Source organism: Rhinolophus hipposideros, assembly GCF_964194185.1.
Source record: "Rhinolophus hipposideros genome assembly, chromosome: 20".
In the NCBI taxonomy this organism is placed as follows: Eukaryota; Metazoa; Chordata; class Mammalia; order Chiroptera; family Rhinolophidae; genus Rhinolophus; species Rhinolophus hipposideros.
In genome coordinates this window covers 24,189,007-24,208,089 of record NC_138066.1, presented here as the reverse complement: position 1 = coordinate 24,208,089, position 19,083 = coordinate 24,189,007, and the positions used below count along the sequence as shown (strand labels likewise).

General features: G+C 52.3%; 1 protein-coding gene across 1 annotated transcript in view; it reads right to left on the bottom strand.

Annotated features, from left to right (window-relative positions):
• The window catches only part of TBX4 (T-box transcription factor 4), a 30,259-nt gene extending 11,838 nt beyond the window's left edge, over positions 1–18,421 (bottom strand). Inside the window, exons 1-6 of the mRNA XM_081027993.1 lie at positions 17,973–18,421; positions 16,986–17,902; positions 15,106–15,300; positions 14,196–14,290; positions 5,984–6,103; positions 4,636–4,783 (exon numbers count right to left, since the gene is read on the bottom strand). Of these exons, the coding sequence (XP_080884119.1) occupies positions 4,636–4,783; positions 5,984–6,103; positions 14,196–14,290; positions 15,106–15,300; positions 16,986–17,339 (912 nt within the window). The 5' untranslated portion in view covers positions 17,340–17,902; positions 17,973–18,421. The remainder of the gene's footprint in view (positions 1–4,635; positions 4,784–5,983; positions 6,104–14,195; positions 14,291–15,105; positions 15,301–16,985; positions 17,903–17,972) is intronic.
• Positions 18,422–19,083: the final 662 nt, after the last annotated feature.

Sequence of the window (19,083 nt, the reverse complement as noted above, 5' to 3'; positions counted from 1 at the left end):
ATCCATAACATACTAAAAGAAAACAGAAGAAAATTCCCTTATAAGTAAGGAGTGGATGAGGGATTTCAATTAGTCAAAACGCAGAATCTGTAAGAAAAAGACCAATACATTCAATCAAAAACTTCTGTGTAGGAATACCACTGTAGACAAAATCCAAAGACAAATGAGAAACGGGGAAAACATATGAGCAACTCATCACAGATCAGAGCTAAATCTTCCTAATTTATAAAAGCTCTTAGAATTAATAAGTGATCAAAAATCTAAGAGAAAAACAAGCAAAGGATATGGATAGCAGTTCACAGAAAGAGGAAATATATATATATAAGATGCTAACCTTATTCATAATAAAGGAAATACAAATTCAAACTAAAATTAATATCTACATTTCACCCATCAGACTGGCAAAACTCCAAAACTTCTCTCCCACCGTGTTGGTGAACTTACAGGGATGGTGGGATTATCCATCAGTGGAACTTCAGTGGAGGACAGAATTACAAATGACAAACCCAAATAACCTCTGAACAGGCACTTCCCTGCACAGATATATTTGGCCGAGGTATAAAATGACATATGCACAAGCTTAATCGAAAGAGCAATATAGGAAAAATCTAATTCCTTCAATAAGGACTGGCTCCATAATTTATGGAACAATCGTGCAATGAAATGCTATGCAGCTGTGAAAAAAAGGAATGAGGACATTCTACATCAATGGAATGATCCCATGATATACGAAGTTGACAAAGCAAGGTACAAAAAGTGTTTACAGTATGCTACCTTTTGTGTCTTAAAGAAGAGATTCGAGATTCTGCTTGCATATGCCCAAAGAAATGCTGAAAAGAATTAGTAACATCGGTTACCTGTGGCCGGGGTTGGAAGGAACTAGGTGGATGGGGAACTTGTGGAGAGAGACATCTCATGGTAGACATTTTTGTTTATTCATTGGTTTATTTTTAGACCATGTGAATGCATTTCCTAGTCAAAAGGAAATTTGACAAGTAAATATAAAATTGTACTTGTGGTAAGTACTGGGATGGAAAGGTACATGAAGCTCTGAGAACCTATAATGGGGACCCTGAACTGTCACCCTGAAGAAGTGGCATTGGAGCTTGAGTCCCAAGGCTCAGGAGTAACTAACTGGGTGGCCAGAGGTGGAAGTAGTACCTTGAGGGGACAATGCACATATCACATAGTGGTCAAAGAGCTACAGCCCACACCCCCAGCCCTGGGCGAACTCAGCCTCTGGAACAGATTCATTATGTCAGAAGTCATAACCGGACCTTCCTCCTCAGCAATCTGGGAGTCCTGAGACACCAGGAAAGTAAGACCTGCGCTCCAGCCATCTCCACATCTTGCCACAGGACACAAGCCCGGCCTCAGTGAGGTGCTCCTCAACTTCTGGAAGCAGCTCGTCTTTCCTGGCAGAGGACCCTGCAGGATGGATGCTGTCAGGGTAGCAAGTAGGAGGGGAGGATGGGCACACCACCTCCGTAGCCAGCAGACCCAGAGAACTGGAGCTGAACTGGGGCTGTAAGAAGGCAGCTCAGTCCTGCCCTAGCCCCCTGATCTTTTCTGTCCCTGCCGCCCACCGGGTCATGCGCTGAACCTACTACCCCTCAAGAGCAGAGGTCTTTCGTGGACTCACAGCGAGGAGAAGGCTGCAAATAGGAGGCAGCTACTAAAGTCCCTGAGATGCGGTGACTGAGACCCAAAGGGAAAGTCCAAAGTCCATCTGGCTGGAGAAAGTTACTTGAGGTTTGGAAACTCTTGGAGAAAATTGAAAGTGTAGAGGTGAGTTGTGCACAAGGAAAGGCTTGTTTGGGGCAAGTTCATAGTGCGAGATGGTGCTTTCCCAGGCTCTTGTACTGAGAAGCCAAGAAAGGTGACTTGGAGAGAGCTCACCATTCCCATGTGAACAGGCCAAAGAGCAGAAAGCCAAGGTCCTAATGGGTCATTTTGCTCTGAAATGTCTAGGAAATTAGCTCACTCTCCACAGCCCTTGCCCACATGGTCGAAGGTTGCTCCCTCTCCACGGACACTCCAAATAGCTGAAGATGTGACATCTCGAGCCCTGGGTACAGAAAGACTGGAAGAGAAGCCAAAAGAGTGCTGGAACTGAAATCAGAAGGCATGGGTCTGAGCACTGCTCCCCAGCTCCTGAGATAATTACCTCCCTGAGCCCTGCCACCCCACAGGGGGTGTTGTAACCAATAATTGCATACGTGCTGGGTAAATGTGGGGTTGGGGGAGAAGTAAGATGCTCTACATCGAAGCCTCTGGAAAGAAAGCTGAATTAGTATGGGGAGTATCCCTACTGCCGAGAAGAGGTGCACCCCAGGCAGGAAGGGCAAATGTAGCCAGAGGCGTCCCAATCATGAGCCCATCAAACAGCCCCACTGGCCCAGACCCAAGACTATATGCAGGGTTAGTGCAAACCCCTAATGGACCCCAGCAGAGCCACCAAAGAGGCAAGCCAGGCTGGGAAAACCTACTGTTAGGCTACCAAGGCGAGGTCTCTCTCCTACTCCTAAACAGTCCAGCTTTTCAGGCACTGGACTCCCTCCCCTGGCACTTTCTACAGAGGGTCAGGGAGGCGGGAGAATCCTCTGAGGCAACCCTGCAGCTGGGAACCTTTATGGCAAGCTATGCATCCAAAATTCTCACCAGAGCTTTGATTCCTGGGCGCTTCTAGCCACTCACACAAAGATTCAGCTCCTGCCAAGCTCTGTGCTCATCCCAGGGGTCTGTCCCGTGGGGTCTGCATGCAGTTGTGGGCAGAGGCATGCCTGTTATGTAGGTTCCCTGCCTCCCGGCACAGAAGCCCTCAGCAACCTTCCGAGGCTGGTGCAACAGCCTGGCCAAGCAGAGGATGACAGAGAGGAGCCGACGGGAAGAAAGTCTTGGCCAGGATGGTGCCCAGGAAGACCTGGGGGCACTTCTCCCCTCCGTTAAAAGGCCCTGTGCGCTAGGCGGTGGGGGCTTGGTTGACCCTTCCCGGTGGCTTGTCTCTGCCTCCGTGACAGTTTGGGGCCACACAAGTACATTCCATTGTGCACACGGGCACGTCTCTGCCACACACCCAACAGCATCTGCCGGACTGCATGGGAAAACCTGTGCTGCTTGCAAAATGGATAAGTCAGGAGTTTGTTATGTTAATTAAGCATTCTCCTACTTGCTTGTTTATAGATAACCAACGAGTCAGAAGAGAACCGAACACCCAAAGCAATATACAGATTTAATGCAATCCCCATCAAAATCCCAATGGCATTTTTTAAAGAAATAGAACAAAAAATCATCAGATTTGTTTGGAACCACAAAAGACCCCAAATAGCCAAAGCAATATTAAAAAAAAAGAACAATACTAGAGGTATCACACTCCCTGATTTTTGCTTGTACTACAGGGCTACAATAATCAAAACAGCTTGGTATTGGCGGTAAAACAGACACATAGACCAATGGAATAGAATTGAGAACCCAGAAATAAAACCACATAAATATGGACAGATAATTTTTGACAAAGAAGCTAAAAACAGAAGAGAACTGAACAAGGTCTGAGAAAATTAGAACCAAGAGCTGCTTGCTAGTGACATACCAGTCAATCAGAAATGAAGCAGTGTTGGCCTTTTCCAAGCGGAACTGGGATTCACAGAATTCTGTTTTGCACGCAGGCCCCCAGAAATGGAACTGGGGCATAAAAGAGGCACACACCTGCACACCCCTCACCCTTGTTTCTCCCACCACCACCCACACCCCGAGTGCTATGTGTGCAGCCTGGGTAACTGCATCTAGGAGCCTCTACAGCACCCATGGCCCGCCACCCCCACCCAGCCCTTCCAGGGAAACCATGGGCAGCCTAGAGAGGAAGGGCCTGTGTCCTGGCAGATAACACCAGGTCCCCAGACTTCACTTAGCCCCACACACTTGAGCTAAAAATTTCCACATAAAAAGCTTTCTGTGGGCATGCCAGGGCCAGATGGGAAAAGAATACGCTTCAGCAGCCTGGACAGGGTGTTAGCAGCGGCATCCCTGGGGCTTCAGAATCGCTCTTGTGAGAGCCAGGTCCCAGGCAGGGCCAGGAAGGAGCTGACTGGAGCCAGAGCAAAGCCTACCCTTCCAGAGGGCAAGCGGCTGCCAGGCCAGGCCGGCGGGCATGCCAAAGAGAAGCCTCAGAACTCATCATGAGTCTTTCTCGAGAAAGTTTACTTGTCTTATGCTCCAGCAAGGCTACATTTGGGGAAACTGAAACTGAGAGATGTGACCCATTGTCGTCGTCCTTGTTGTCACAGTTACCATGTATTTAGAGCCTCCTACAGGCAAGGTGCTTCATGCACATTCTCTCATTTAATTCTCAAACCTTGAAAGGTACATATGATCATCTCCATTTTCTAAACCAGGAAACTAAGGCTCCAAAAGGCTAAAACACTTGCCCAAAGTTCCCCAGCCAGTAAATGCTCAGGGAAGGATGCAAGCTGTGTGGCCAAACTCCACCTGGGCTCTTTCTACAAATGGGCCTGGCAAGTGCCAAAGCCTGGAGCTGGATCCCAAGAGTGGATTCCCCAGATCCCCATCCCACCCAATCTGTCCACCCACAACACTGCCCCAGGACTGGCCCTCAAGTCTAGGCAGTCCCGTTCTTACATGTCCAAAAGGGTCCAGGTGATTGTTTGTCAGCTTCAGCTTCTGGAAGGAGACCAGCTGCCGCATCCAGTGGGCCCCGGTGGCAGGAGAATCCGGGTGGACATAGAGCCTTCCTGGCATGGCGGGCTCAGCCTTCCCTGCCACCATCCTGCGAACAGAGCAGATGGAGCCGTAGCAGTTGATAACCATAGGATCTGGGGAAGCCAAGATTCCCTGTCCCCTTTGAGAGTAAAGCAAATCCCCATCGACCTAAGGAAAAAATCCGCTGCTGGTCCCTCCTATCACACTGACAATTTAGGACTTTGGGAGTAGCAGTGAGGGACAGAGGAAAGAAAGAGAAAAAGAGACTACAGAGAAATGTGATTATTTACTTGAAGGAAGGGGGCTAACCACAAATATATTGTGGGGGAGATTTAGGCAGCACTTCTGTGTGTGTTATATTTTTTAAATGTTATAAATTTTATTATTTGAAGGCAGCTTCTCAGAGGACGTAGACAACTTTCAAATTTCTTATCCCCAAAACAATGCTTGCCACCCCGAAAAAAATAATTGGTAGCTGTCCCCTCAGCCAGAGCCTTCTCTGAGTGCTAATCCAGCCCAGACAGAGAATAGAAACATGGCCCTTGGCGGGACCTGGCCACCAAATCCTGCATCCTCAGCCCAGTCTCTACTGGCCCTACATACATCCCCCCCCACCTGGAGCCCATGTCCTACAAGTTCATTCATTCCCTCTCTGTCCTTGAGTGCCGTCCTAGGCAGGCAGGACACTGAGGATGTGGCCTCAGGAAAAGGAGCCCAGGTTCATTTACCCAGCCCCAGTTTGGTTTTGCCCTCAACCTGCCTGTTTTCCCCAGCCCTTTGTCAAAGGGTCCCATCACCCAACCACCAGGCAGCGGCCCACTCACTCTGGATGGTGGACACACAGCGTACGAGGGAGGGCTCTGCAGACAGACAAAGCGGAAGTGAATGGAGAAACAGAAGACAGGTGCCACAGACCAGGTACCCCCAAGGAAACGGCTCCCATCCTCCTCCGTGGTATAGCACTGCCAGAGCCTAAATCCTCCCAGGGTTGGGGTTCATCTGTCACCCCATAGCACAGTCACTAATCCTGTTTGTCCATGGCTGTGGGGAGAGCACAGACCCTTGAAATTCACCAAACACTACAGCTCATGTTCAGCCCCGGCCCCGCCTGCAGCAGTGGTGCAGACATTTGCTGACCCTGCAGCCTCTGGGCAATCACTTGGATTAATTGGTGAGGCCCTGGACCAAATATCAGGTGGCAATGGGTGTGGGGAGTGGAGAGAGCAGTGAAGGGAATGCAGGTGCTGGGAGGCTCCCAGGTTCTTACCATTTGTTGTCACAGAACTTGTAGCGGTGGTCATCTGCAGGGACAATGTCAATCAGCAGGATGTATTTGGTCTTGGGGTTCATGCCTGTGACCTTTACCTTGTAGCTGGGGAACATCCTCCTGGGGGAAGCCAAGGGGTGAGGCGGAGGCGTGGTCAGAGCTGTGTGACCTTGTGTTAAGTCATTTCCTTCTCTGGCCTCAGCCTCCCCCTACACAAGGAGGGGGCTACATTGGCTGCTCTGTTGGAGCCCCTGCAGCTGTCAGTCTGTGTGTCTAGGAGGAGGGTTTATACAGTTTCCCAAACTCAATCCCCTCTCCCCCGTGACCCCCTAAGATTTAGGTCAAGTGGCTGTGAGCAGCTAAAGCACAGAGACCGTGGTTAAGATCGTGAGAGAGGATTTTGATACCATCCTGTCTGCCTTAATTTACCTCCCATCCTTTGCCAGTCCACACACAACTAAAGTTCTGGGGTGCATTACAGGGAGCGAAGATCTGGAAGTCCCTGTCAGCTGCTTCTGTAATCAATGAGATGTCTCCTCTGCGTCATGTCTGTGAAAACCCTCAGGTCCCAAACCAACTAGCAGGAAACAGGAGTGCTGCCAGGTCTTCGGATTCCTTGGGTGTGTTGAGCAGAGGTGGTTATCGCTGTGAATGAACACCTCGCATGGGCGTGCTCTCACTAACTGGGTATCGGGGAAAGGCAGTTCAGGAGCCTTGCAGAGAACAGCATGGGTTCTAGAACCACCCCGCCCACTGCTTGCCCCCACCACTGACAAGCTGGGAGGCCTTGGACAACTCCCTTGGATCTCTCTGTGACTTCGTTTCCTCATCTCTAAAATGCAGATATTGCTACCTATCTCATAGGTTGCTGTGTGGATTAAATGAGTCCATTTATGACTATTACTACTGACCCCCACTGCACTCCTCTCTCGACAAACCAATGGGATGACCTACCTCTATGAAAATGGATTCACCAAAAGACAGCAAGTTTCCAGTCCCTGCAGGCCGTGCTGAGACTGTGCAGGACCCTGAGGCCCAGAGAACATTCTAGAGAAAGGCTTCCCCAGACACTTCAGCACGTACACACACCCAACAGCATGTACACATACCTGCAGAGGCACAGCTCCCTCCCCTGGTCACCAGATCCCTGACACTGGACTTCCCCAGAGGGGGTAGACAGAACTTCCTCACAGTCGTCCTCAGATACCCCCTACTCCCTCCTAGATGTGCTCCCACAAAGGCATCCCCAGGAGAAAGGCAGAATCCAGACCTAACTGAAGACACAAGTCCCGAGTTGGAAGAGTGCCCAAGCTGTCTGCTGTGGGAAAGCTCTAAGGAAGCTGAGACGCAGTATGGGGACCCTCACGAGAAGCTGTCCTAGACATTCCAGCAGATGATTGGCATCCTCCGTTTTGTCAACAAAGGTACCAGCTTACCTGGACAGGGCAGGGCTTCCTGAAAGGATCAAGGCTTCCACAAGCTAGCAGACCCTCGAGCCAGCCCAGGCCAGGCCCCTGAGGGTGAGGGTTCCATTCCCCAGCCCAGCCCAGCTCAGTCTGTGCACCCTCTCTCTTGTTGGAGGAAAGGCGGGTGAGAGCCCTGCAGTGGGCTAGGGATGTGGGAGGTGTGTGACCATGTGTTTGCACAAGCACGTATGATTGAGTACACGGTAGAGTGCGCATGTGTGTATGTGTGCGTGCCTGGAGGGAGGAGGGAAGTTCTAGCTGTAAGTCTAGGGACTTATAAACCGTGTGGAAGAATTTGTCTCAGATGTCAATTGAAAGCATTTTCAAATGTCCACCCCACCCCCTCTCCTGGAATGGGGGAAGTGACAGGGCTCAGGAACCCAATCCTGCCTCCTGCTTACCAGCCCCCCTGCCTGGCCTGAGGGCACAGCTGGAGCCTGCACCACCCTTTTTCCTGGCCCAGGCTCTCCCCTGGTGGGCCTAAAGCTGAAGGGAGGGAAGGCAGCAGCTGCCTCACCTCCCCCCTCCATGGGGGTAGGCCAAAAATCCTGTCCCTTCCAGGCCACCATTTTGTAACTGCTACAGAAACAGCCACAAAATGGGGCAGCCCTGTCGGTGCTTGAGCTGGCCTGGTCCCAGTGCCCTGCACTTAGCCTGTTTCTCCTGTAATCACTCCAGATGGCAACAGCAGAGGGCAGAAATGGCTTCCCCCCAGGCCAGTGTCCACGAAGGGGGCCGGAAGAATATGGCTCGCTTCAACAGTCTTCATAACCCAGGCTGAGAGGAGGTAAGGGGCTCTGTCCTTCCCCTTCTACACCCCATTCTACTTCATCTCAGCAGCTCAGGAGGCCAGGCTGGCGTGGACCAAATGCTTTATAGGAGGCCAGTAAAGAACCTGTGCTCAGCATCCCCAAGGCATGGAGCTGAGGTCTTATGATTTGGCTTCTCCTAGAAACTGACTGTAGACCAGATTCCTGACAGATAATAGCCTCCAGGAGTTCTTGCAGGAGTTGGGGCAGGGAAGGAGTTGTCTCTTAGACTCTGCCGCCCTGCCCACCAATTTGCCTCTTCCTAAGGCAGCAGCCCTTAGAAGCAGGGAGGGAGGCCAGGATATCTGGTCTGAATGGGGAGTTCAAAAGTCCTCAAAAGGCTAGGCCTCTGGGGCTCAGTGAGCTCCATTGCCTTCATGGAAACAGGTATCTCCCCAATCCCACCCGGAACCCCTGTCTCTGCCAGGGTCCAGTTTGATGACGGCTTCTGGGCACCCCAGTCTCTGGGGACCCTGGGCACAATCATTTCCCCACCTAGAAGGCTCCAGAAGGATGAAGGGCTGCCCTGTGTGGAGAAAAAGCTAAGTGTGAGAGGGAAGCACGCACTCTACCCACTCCATGGGCTCCTGACCAAGCTGAGGGCATCTGCCCCTTGTTCCAGAGGTGGCCAGAGATGGCATGATCACCAGGTGGCCATGACTCAAGCCGCAGAGGCCAGGCTGGGTTTGGGAGCAGTGACTTCTCTAGGCTCACCCTGCACTGTCGCTGTCCTCTCTACGGAAACAGATGAATCCATGGAGTGAGATGTAAACTGTTTCCGTGATTTAGGACATAAAATGTACCTGAAAACCAACACCTATGGTGGAAATGAACACCATTTCCAGGGAGGGAGAGGGAAGGCAAGAAGGGAGGTAATGACTGAGCAGCCTGTCACCAGCGCTGGCTGTAAAGCCCTGGCTTGCCTGTCCCAGACACCCTGCGGCCCCCCAGCGCCTCATGCTGCCAGCCCTCTCCCCATCCTCTCTCGTGACCCCAGGCACCCTTTCCACATGTCCCTCGAGCCTTCTCCCTAAGCCCATGGCGCCCTCTCCGCGCTCTCCTAGTTCTCCCCCGCCCCCCTCGGGCTCCCGGACCCCCAGGCAGATGGGGCGCTCCCTGGCACTCACGAAAACAGCTCTGCTGGGGGAATAAACAAGCGGCCTGTCCCGCCGGCCTGGGGAGGAGATGAAAGCCCAGGGTTTCTCCTCTGATCATGAAACAGGCTCTGAAAGGGTGCGGGGCTGGAGGCTTTATCTACTTCATACTCGGAAATGGTTTTAGAATGAACTGCTAAGATAAGCTTCCTGGGACATTTCTCGGTGTGGGAGGCTTGCGGGGCGCAGAGCAAGGGTTTCGGGGCATTTTGAGTTTGGCAGCAAACCGGTAAATACAAACTCGCTGCTGAGAGGGGACACGCAAGTTACAGCTGGGCTCAGAGAGCCGCCAGTTCAAGGCGCTGACCTACTCGCCCCCCACCCCCATCCCTCAAGAGGGCCAGGAATAAGGGACCTAGGGGACTCACCAGATTCTCTCTACCTAGCTGTGCCCCCAAGCCCCCAACCCACCACAGCTCCAACTTCCTGGGGAGGGGGACCCCACGAGCAAATGTACATGCCTTCCCTCAAATGTAGGTGCAAAACCAAACTGAAAGGGTGAAAAGTCTGGAAAAGGGTTCTGAGGGGGGTGTGGTGATGACTGGGAGGGCACACAAGGGGGATTCTAGCGCTGGTAATGGTCTATTTCTTTACCTGGGTGGTGGTCACACCAGTGTGTTCACTTTGTGAAAGTCTGTAGAGCTGTACAATTAAGAATTGTTCATTTTTCTGCAGGGAATGTTCCACTTCAATAAAATTGACATTAAAAGTTATATATGTGTACACACACACACACACACACACACACACACACACACGGTGGAGCCCAGAGTCAAAGGAACAGGCTGCAGGCAAAAGGGGGGGGGGGTCCACAGAAAACGCCACCGTCTTTCTATCCGTTAGTGTCTGAGGGTCTTGAGGAAGAATTCTGGATATGTTGGGAAGAGGCCAGCGCCCAGCAACCAAGGCTGAGTTTGGGGGCAGGGTGGTTGTGGGGGGTCAGGGGTGGGGGTTGGTAGTGCTGCCTATGCTGAGACAAAATCTTTTGTAGCCAAATGATTTCTGAGAGCAATAACAAAGCTACGTAATTTATTTCCACTTCACACACACACACACACACACACACACACACACACACACACACACACACACACGGTTGGCTAATTTACTCCAAGCATTTTAAAGAAATATTTTCCCTGAGGTGGGGGGCAGGAGTAAGGGTGTGTGAAATGGATGCTGTTTTGGAAGGTCAGTTGCTTCTCTTAGATTTTTTTTTTTAAGACACTTCCTTCTGATAGACTTTTGCTTTCAGAAAATACTTTAGAAAGAGATCAAAGCACTCTCTCCCCAACCCACTTTCCCAGTGTCTTCAACCCTTACTTCTCTTATCACCCACGCCACTGGGCTCTGACGCTCTGTATACAGAGTGAGGGCAATTGGCTTTGAAGCCCCGGATTAAGCTGGGCCAAATCCTTGCCTCAGAATAACAAACAATACAGGTTCAACAGGAGTTCTCATCGGTAGTTCATTTTTCAAACGCAAATTCACTGTCACTAACACAAGCAACATTGAACTCAACAGGCTCTGAAGGCTGATAGTGGAGATTTATCTGGTGGCACAGCCATGACCTAGGAGTAGAGCAGTCAGACAGTTAGGAAATTTTCATTTTTGGGGAGGTTTATATTTAAATTTTTGTGGAGCTCACTTTTATCTGTGTTTGAGAGAAAATGCAGTTTCTCACATGTATCAAGCTTGGCAGAGATGTGAGGAGGCAGAGAGCAGGGTCTGATCTCTGCAACCCACAGCATAAAGCCTCTGGGTGTAGGGGCCTGAGAGGGACAGAAACTTGCTGGGGAGGAGTCTGGCCCCCTATTACACCTGACATGAGGGATTGCTGAGCATTCAGAAATTGATGTCTCACACCATGGTTGGCATTTTATTCACCAGATCAAATTGGTTGAGCATTCAAAGCCACTATCCAATGAAGGCAACAACGTTCTACTCCAGCTTTCAGACCTTCAAGGGCTTAAGGCAAGAGGCTTGTGACCCAAGGAGTCAAACTGGCTTTGAGAACATTCTGCCCCTCCTTCTCCAAGACCAGCGCTTCCCTTAGCCAGACAGCAATTATCACGCCCCTAACCTACAGGGTCTCTAGGGCAGAGCAACAATCCTGTTCAAAGCACTGAACTGGGGACCCATAAATAAGCAATCCAGGGAATTTCTCAAAGTTGGGATATTGTTCTGGGGGTGAGGTATCATCCGCTTGGCTTGTGTCGACCTGGCAACGGCCTAACCTTGCTTCTATCTACAAGAGCCAAGGGCCTTCCCTTCTCTGGAGTCGAGTTTATGTTCTCTCGGTTCTCCTCCAGCTCTAACAGTCTAGGAATCTGTGAGTCAAGGTTCAGGAGAAGGGTCCAGGCCATCTGCTGAGAAATGGAAGTTTCCCAGGAAGGGTGCTGGTAGAGACACAAAGAAGAGAACAAGGACAAGTGCTAGACAGGAGGTTGAGAGCCCCAAAACCAAGCGAAGCAAGCTGCCTACCAAAGCTGCTCAGGGGGGAAGGGGTACACAGGGATCAGAGCAGTGAAAGTGGTCTGTGAAGTCAGTGGGCAGCTATGCAGGGGGGAAAGGGTCTGTGAGAACTGTGGGGGAGGGGGACGAGGCCAGTGACGTTCTTAAGGACTAGACGTGGTACAAGGATAACTTTCTGCCAGAGAAATGAAAGACAGTGATGACTTCATAATTGGAGAGCATCATCACAGCCATTTTAAAATAATTGTCATCATTCCCTGAGGCCCATCTCTAAGCCTACAGTAGGATCAGGCACAAATGTCTGCCTGAAGCCCGTCACCTCTGGAAGTGTGTGTGTATATGTGTTCGGGGGAGGGAGGGAGGAGGACCCAAGCAGATGCAGGAAACCCCACTGAGGAGAATCACAAATGCCTTTTGTTTAAAACAGCAGAGGCCAGACATGCCCAAAGAACATTCTGGCCATTTATTTTTGAGAGACAAGGTTATTTCTGCTGCCTGAAAATGTAACTTTTGGATCTTTCTCTTCTTTCGTTCCATCTACCCTAGCAGTCACATGAAGTACATCCTCCCCTCTGCACACCTGTAATCCACTCAACAATTTACCATGCACTGCTCACAGGATCCCTGGTTTGAGTCTCAAACAGTAACAGGAAAAGGATGGTAGGTAGGTGTACAGGCACCACCTCTGTTTTACCTAATACCACTGAGCCACAGGAAGTTGAGGGCCTTGCCCAGGTATTCTCAGCTAGGAAGAGGCAGAGCTTGTGACACCTGGCCCCCCACTGTTCTCAGTGACCACTCCATATGGCACCCTCTGTCAGGACCCCTTAAAGCATCCTCCTTCCTCATCTCCAAAATGTGGCAAACTCAGACCCTGACAATCCCCTGCTCCTTCTCCTGATAGAGACCCTGGGTGGCCTTGCCACCCTGACTTAGGCTTGAGGGTAGCCCAGTGCCCAGACCCCGAACCCCCACAAAACAAAGGAAACCTTGCAAGGCCTGCCAGTGAGCAGGAAAGACCACAGCACCCCTACACGGCACACAGCAAACCACCAGCTTTTTGTTTCCTTTGACTAGCCCACCATTCCCTAAGCAGTTCTCTCAAAGCCAGAAGAAAAAATGCTGAGTGGATGCCAGGCATTTCTCTAACTATGACTAATATTACTAGCATTTATTATATGAATATTACAGCTAGCATTTATTATGTGCTTACATGTGCCAGGAGCTGTGCTAAGTGCTTTACATACAACGGTGTGAAGAAGGACCTATTATTTTACAGATGGAGATGAGAAGGGGCAGAGACCCCGAAGTAGCTTGCCTGAGGGTTGCACAGATGGCAGTAGCAGAGCTGGAACTGAAGCCCCTGCGGTCTGACTCCAGATCCCTGGCCCCTGATTCTTCACCATCTTATTCCTCAGAAAACCCAGTTATGGGCCCACAGCCAGGCAAAGGGACAGTGTCACACCTAACCTGTCCCCCAGGGATCAAATTCAAGTGTGAGTAGGTGGAGGAGCAGAGTGGGGTGGGTGACGGGGTTCTTGAGCCTGAACTTTCCAGCTTCTCTGGCTGCAACAATCTCCCTTCACCTGATAACCGCTCTGGGAGCCATTGCTGCCCCACCCCAGACTCCCCACCCCAGCACATCTCTCCATCATGCCCTCCCTGCCTGCCTCTTCCTCTCCTCCCGATTCTCTCCCACAGACACCAGCACATTTTAAAGATGTTTCCACTTTATAAATCATCCCTTCTGGCAGCCACCAGTGTGCTGCTCCCCGAACAACATAGACACAGAGCCCAGCGGTGCCTTCCCCTCGGTGTAAGAGGGGGCTGGCAACAGAGAAACAGCCCTGGGGGATGAGAGACTTGGGGTTCTCTCTGCCCCCCGAAAATTATGGAAATAGGAAAACGTGGTCCTGTCCCCTTCCTCCATCTGTTGAGGAGCATCTCCAGATCCCCAATCAATGCAATTCTGAGAAACCCTGCAGGTCCCCAAAAGGAGGAGGACAAAGCAGTGGCCCAGAGGGCCCAAAGCGCCAGAGCCGAGACCTCCGGCAGCGCCGTCCTTATTTGCATTTCATTTACATAGAGCTGCCCTCTCCTCCTTCCATCCGGGGCGCGCCCTTCGGGGTAGCCCCCTGCGGACTTCCAGAACCCAGTCCGAAGCCGTGACAAGACGGGAGGCCGAGGCCAGAGTGGCGCAGGGTACTCCCGTGGCCCCCCAGGCTGGAGACGGAGAGGACTGCTAGGAGAAGCCCTGGTGGTCCCCGTCGCCCCCACCCGTCCCCCCCCAAGTAAATGTCCCAGCGCTGACCTGCCCGCCTTGGTGATAATCATCTCCGTGCCCGCCTCGTGGAACTTCCTCCAGAGCTCCTTCTCATGCAGGCCCACCTTGATGTTCTCGACGGTCTAGGGACAGGAGGAGGGGGACTTGTGTGGGCCTGGCCCGGGGCTCCATGAGGGGCCCTCGCAAGGAGCACAGACCCAAGGAACCGCGCGGAGCACGGCCAGCCCCGGGAGCCACCGCCTCAAGATTTCGTTTCACGGAGTTACTCTGTACCACTGATGAATTTTTTAAAATGTAATCAGAGGCTGAAACTCCCTCCTTCGGCTCTGCACCCACAGTGAGGCTGGCGGAGGGTGCATTAACTGACCTGCCAGGCAGCTGACCCTCGCACACAAACATAAACTCTCCGCGTGCTCAGACCGCGCCAGGCTGCCGGACGGAGGCACAGACCCAAGAGGGACACACACCTCGTCGGCCACACGTGCGCCCCCGCACACACTGCACGCGGACCGCCAGGCCGACGGTGTGCGCCAAAGGACTCGTTGTCATCATCAGGTTGTCACCGTGACCCTCTCGGTGACGTCGCCCGGCCTTAGAGCTCCGCGGCGGCGCCCAGAGCACACACCCGGCCCGCTGGGCCGCCCTTGCCCCGGTCCCAGGCTTTCGCCCGCGGCCTCCTAGGCGCGTCAGAACTGGTCACTTGGCGGGGGCTGATCCCGCTGCGGCCGGCGTCCCCTGCCCCGCCTGTCCCAGAGTAGCCCCGAGGGATCCAAGTGGAGGAAGGACGAAAGGCAGAGAGAGTTAGCCCTGCCCGGGAGCGCGCAGCGAGGTCACCCACGAAGCGAGTCCTGCCCGCAACGGGCCGGACTGACAGGCACAGGCGGCCCTACAGACAGACCGACGCCCGACCTCTGCCCGACGGCCGGCGCGGCCCTACCTGCTCCGCGACGGGGGCGACGTCGGCGCCGGGGCCCGGGGGGCTGCCGAGCGCAGCTCCGCCAAGGCCCGGCGCGGCCAGCTCTGGCTCGGGGGCGTTGGCCGCGTTGGTGGTGTTGGCCTCGCCGCCCAGCGCTGGGCCCGTGGCCCGGAAGGCCTCCTCGCTCTCCGACAGGCCCTTATCCTGCAGCATCTCCTGCGGGCACAGCACACACCAGTCACATGCCCAGGTCCACACTGGCCAGAGGCCCTACAGCCCTCTCGAGCCGAGCTGGGTGGCTTTGAGCCCTGGCGCACGTGGACCCCGCCCCCTCCTGAGCTGGGGGAGGGAAAATATGCGGAGGGCAAGACCCTCGCCTCCTCCCTCTGGGTTCTGGACCTGGGAGGGTCTGTGTGCGGTGCAAAGTCTGCCTGCCCCGGGGTGTGGGTCTGTATGATGAGTAGGTCTGGGGGAAAGGACCGCCCTCTAGGCATTGCCCCAACTGCACCCCAGTCCCTCCCTCCTGCTGGGCTCCAGTGGAGCCAGAGGCCTAGGTCTTTTTTGCCTGTTCCCTAATAACTGGAGTCCAGGCTCACTCTTGGGCCAGGGCAGCCAGGACACTCCCTGGGCACGCGGAAGAGGAGAACCAGGCCAGGAGGACAGCATCCAGGCTCCTGGGGCTTCACACCTGCAGAAAGGGCCTAGAGCTGGGCGGCCCTCAGACCCCTGCTCACCCATCTGCCTTCACCCCCCTCTCTCAGAAGTCAGAGACTTCCTGAAAGGCTTTTCCTCCTGCACATTCCCACTCTCACAGGTGTGTAACTCACACAGGCACACACATCCTCACACCCAGACACACTGTCCCCACACAGCTTCCTAGTCACCCTTGCAACCATACACTCTCTAAGGCCACTGTGTCCTGAACTCAGCCAGGCTTCTCCCCAGCCTTGCCCTCACATTCATACTTGCTGGCTCACTCACTCACAACTTTTTGTTCCCAAGGGCTCTGCTCTAAGGCAAAGGACCCAGACCCTTCCCAGCTAAGGACCAGGCCAGTTGGGTGGGTCCCTTTCACAGGCACAGCCTAGTCCTGCCCCAGGGCACAGTTATTCTTCCCCAAGTGTCTAGAACTATTCCCGCCTGCCCGTATGCCTGCTTCCTTCTGGAAGGTGGCCCTGGGATATCAGGATGAGAGCCCAGCTGCAAGGACCTGCCTGCCCTGCTCCCATCATGGGTGCAAACCTGCATTATTTCTGCCTCCCTTTTCCATCTCACTGCTCGTCTCCCTTCTTCTGGATCTGGGCAAGTTCTGGTGGGATTTTCTATAACGTCTGGCTGCCTGTCTTGTGGTGAAATGTCCCCCCCCCCCCTCCTACGTTCTTTCTGTTCTCTCCTGGATCTCTCTGGGCATCCCAAGGCCCAGGCCCCTCTCCCCTCCTGTTCATTGGATTCCCCATCCCAGGGCCTAGACATCGGTTCCCAGGGCCTCACAAAGTAAATAAGCCAAGTGCAACCGAGGAGATAAAAAGAGGCTGGGGCCAGTTGGGGCTGGGAAAAGCCCGTAAAGATAAGGCTTACAGCCCGGCTGGTCCTCGGGCCACGGACAGCAAGGAGCAAGGCTCGCCCCACCATGGCCACCGCCACTACCTGTCTGGGGCCACGTGCGGTTTCCGGGGCCTAGACTAAGAAACCCAGGAGCCCCCAGGCGAGGAGACACAGCGGTGAGGGCAGTTGTGCGCTCTGGCCCAAGACGTTGGTTTCGACTATATCTGGGGTCCGCCGGGATGGGAACCCGAGATCAGCTGGTCCAAGGTGCGGCAGCCCGCGCGGGGCCAGGAGGAGGGGCCGCCTGGCGCGACGCTGCCTTGGCCACTAGGTCCTCTGCGAGACACTTGTCACACCTGGAGCCGTGCAGCGGCGGCGCCGTCCGGCTGGCGCTCCGGGCCAATCCCGCCGCTCCGACTGCGGACGAGGGCTTCGCCCTGCTCTCCTTCCCCTCCTCCGGGTTCACCTCTGCCTTTTCTCTCGGCCAGGGAGCCACAAGCCGACATCGCCACAGCTCGCCCTAGCTGGACCGCCCGGATAATTTCCTTTTCTTCCCTCCGGGCTGGCCCAGAGCGGCCCTCTCCGCGCTCCCCTCGGCACGGCCGAGTCTGCCGCCCGCGTTCGCCCCTGCGTTGGACCCTCCGCAGGCGCAGCCGTCCGGCTCTGCGTCCGTTGCTTTCAGCCTCCTCGTTTCCTAAGGAGAACAGCATTTTTCTTTTCACTCTAGATAACTGGTGATATTTTTCTTACACTGGGGGACTTGTTGTATTTTCATTATCTTTATTATCAGAGTAGTATTCTGGTCAGCGCAATCACATTAAGAGTATTTGTCCTATCACATAAATTATCAATACTTTTTCATTTTTAATACTATATGATTAAAAGTACTGGTTTGATTTATTAGTTCATTATTATTAAATATGTGGTGCTTGCTTTCCTGTCAGTGCTTCATCATTCTAGGGCCTAGTTACCAACAGGTCAGGTTAATCTAGCGTTGTTTTTATTTTTTCTCTGTACCCCTAAAATGTTTCCGTTGCTGGTTCCTCAGTCTCTTTGTCCTTTGTCACAGGTTTAATAACTTATTTACTATAACTTGTAACATACTGTTCTCGATGTTCACATTAATTTTCTTCACATTCATATAACACTTCCTGTTATTTTTGCTATTATTTGTTTCGTTAGGATTGTTCATAATACTCCAAGTTTTCTTCATCACATCGTCACAATATCTTGTTACTTTGTCATTATAGGTAATGCTATGGATCTTAATGCACTGGTTATTTTTCATCACACCATTACTTGTTCTTTGTCATAATTTGTAATATCGCTGTAGGTCTTAATACTCTGATTATTTTTCATCACATCTGTACAATACTTCTTCTTACTCTACCATTATTTATAATGGTGTTGGAACTATTAATACCTTGGTCATAAATTGTCGTATCACTCCAGCAATTCTTGTTGCTGTCTTTATGTATATTACTACTGTTCTTAAGATTTTGGTTAATGTGGATTTTAATATTCATTATAGTATCAATAATAAATTATATGCTAGTATTCTGTCAATTCTACTAATATTAGTATTTCCCTTTATAGCATTTTTCATTGTTCACCTTTTCCTACATTTTTATCATTTGTTACACTGTTACTATTTCGTATATTTTTGCTATTGATATTAATATAATGGTTCTTATCACATTGTTCCTATAGTTGGAGTTACTTTGTCTACCATCCTTTTACATTTGTGATTACAGTTTTTACTTGGCTCCAAAAGTGACTATTTTATAGTTTTAACGTTTGAGTACGGTGTTTGTTATGCCGCTTAGCCCTGTTTCTTTGGTAATTGCTTGCTCGCATCCTGCTAATTCCTGACCATCCATCATTATTTACATATAATGCTCCTTGCTTTAATTTTGAGGAGCGTGTTGTATCAAAGGCTCTGAAATCCAGTGTTCCGATCACACACATTTCTACATCGATATTCGTCACAAGTACCCGGGCCCTCTTCCTTGGCCTTTCTTATTCTGTAAACACCAATTTCAAGGCCACCTCTTCTTCCTTTGGCGCTGGCGCAGTCGTCTCTATGCTCTGGGGTCCCTAGACCCAATTCGTCCGGTCACTCGGAGGAGAGGAAGGCTCGCGCCCCAACCTCTGGGAGTGGGGCCGAGACAGCAGCCAGATCTGAGGCACTTGGAGCCGCTCTCCTGTCGCCTTCACCGTCCCCGAAGTTCTTTCCGGATCCCGTTACTCGCCCCCTTTCCAGTTAATCTTCCTCGACCCTGCACCCTAACCCCGGGCTCACGCACGCCTGGCTTACCCTCATCCCCGCCGGAACCCACACTCACCCTAACTGCGCTGCCGCATGCGGAGGCGCCTGTGGCCCGAGGTCCACTGCGGGCTCGGGTCCGAGGAGCAGGGGACAGCCTGCGCTTCGACTCCGGGCCGCTGGGTCAG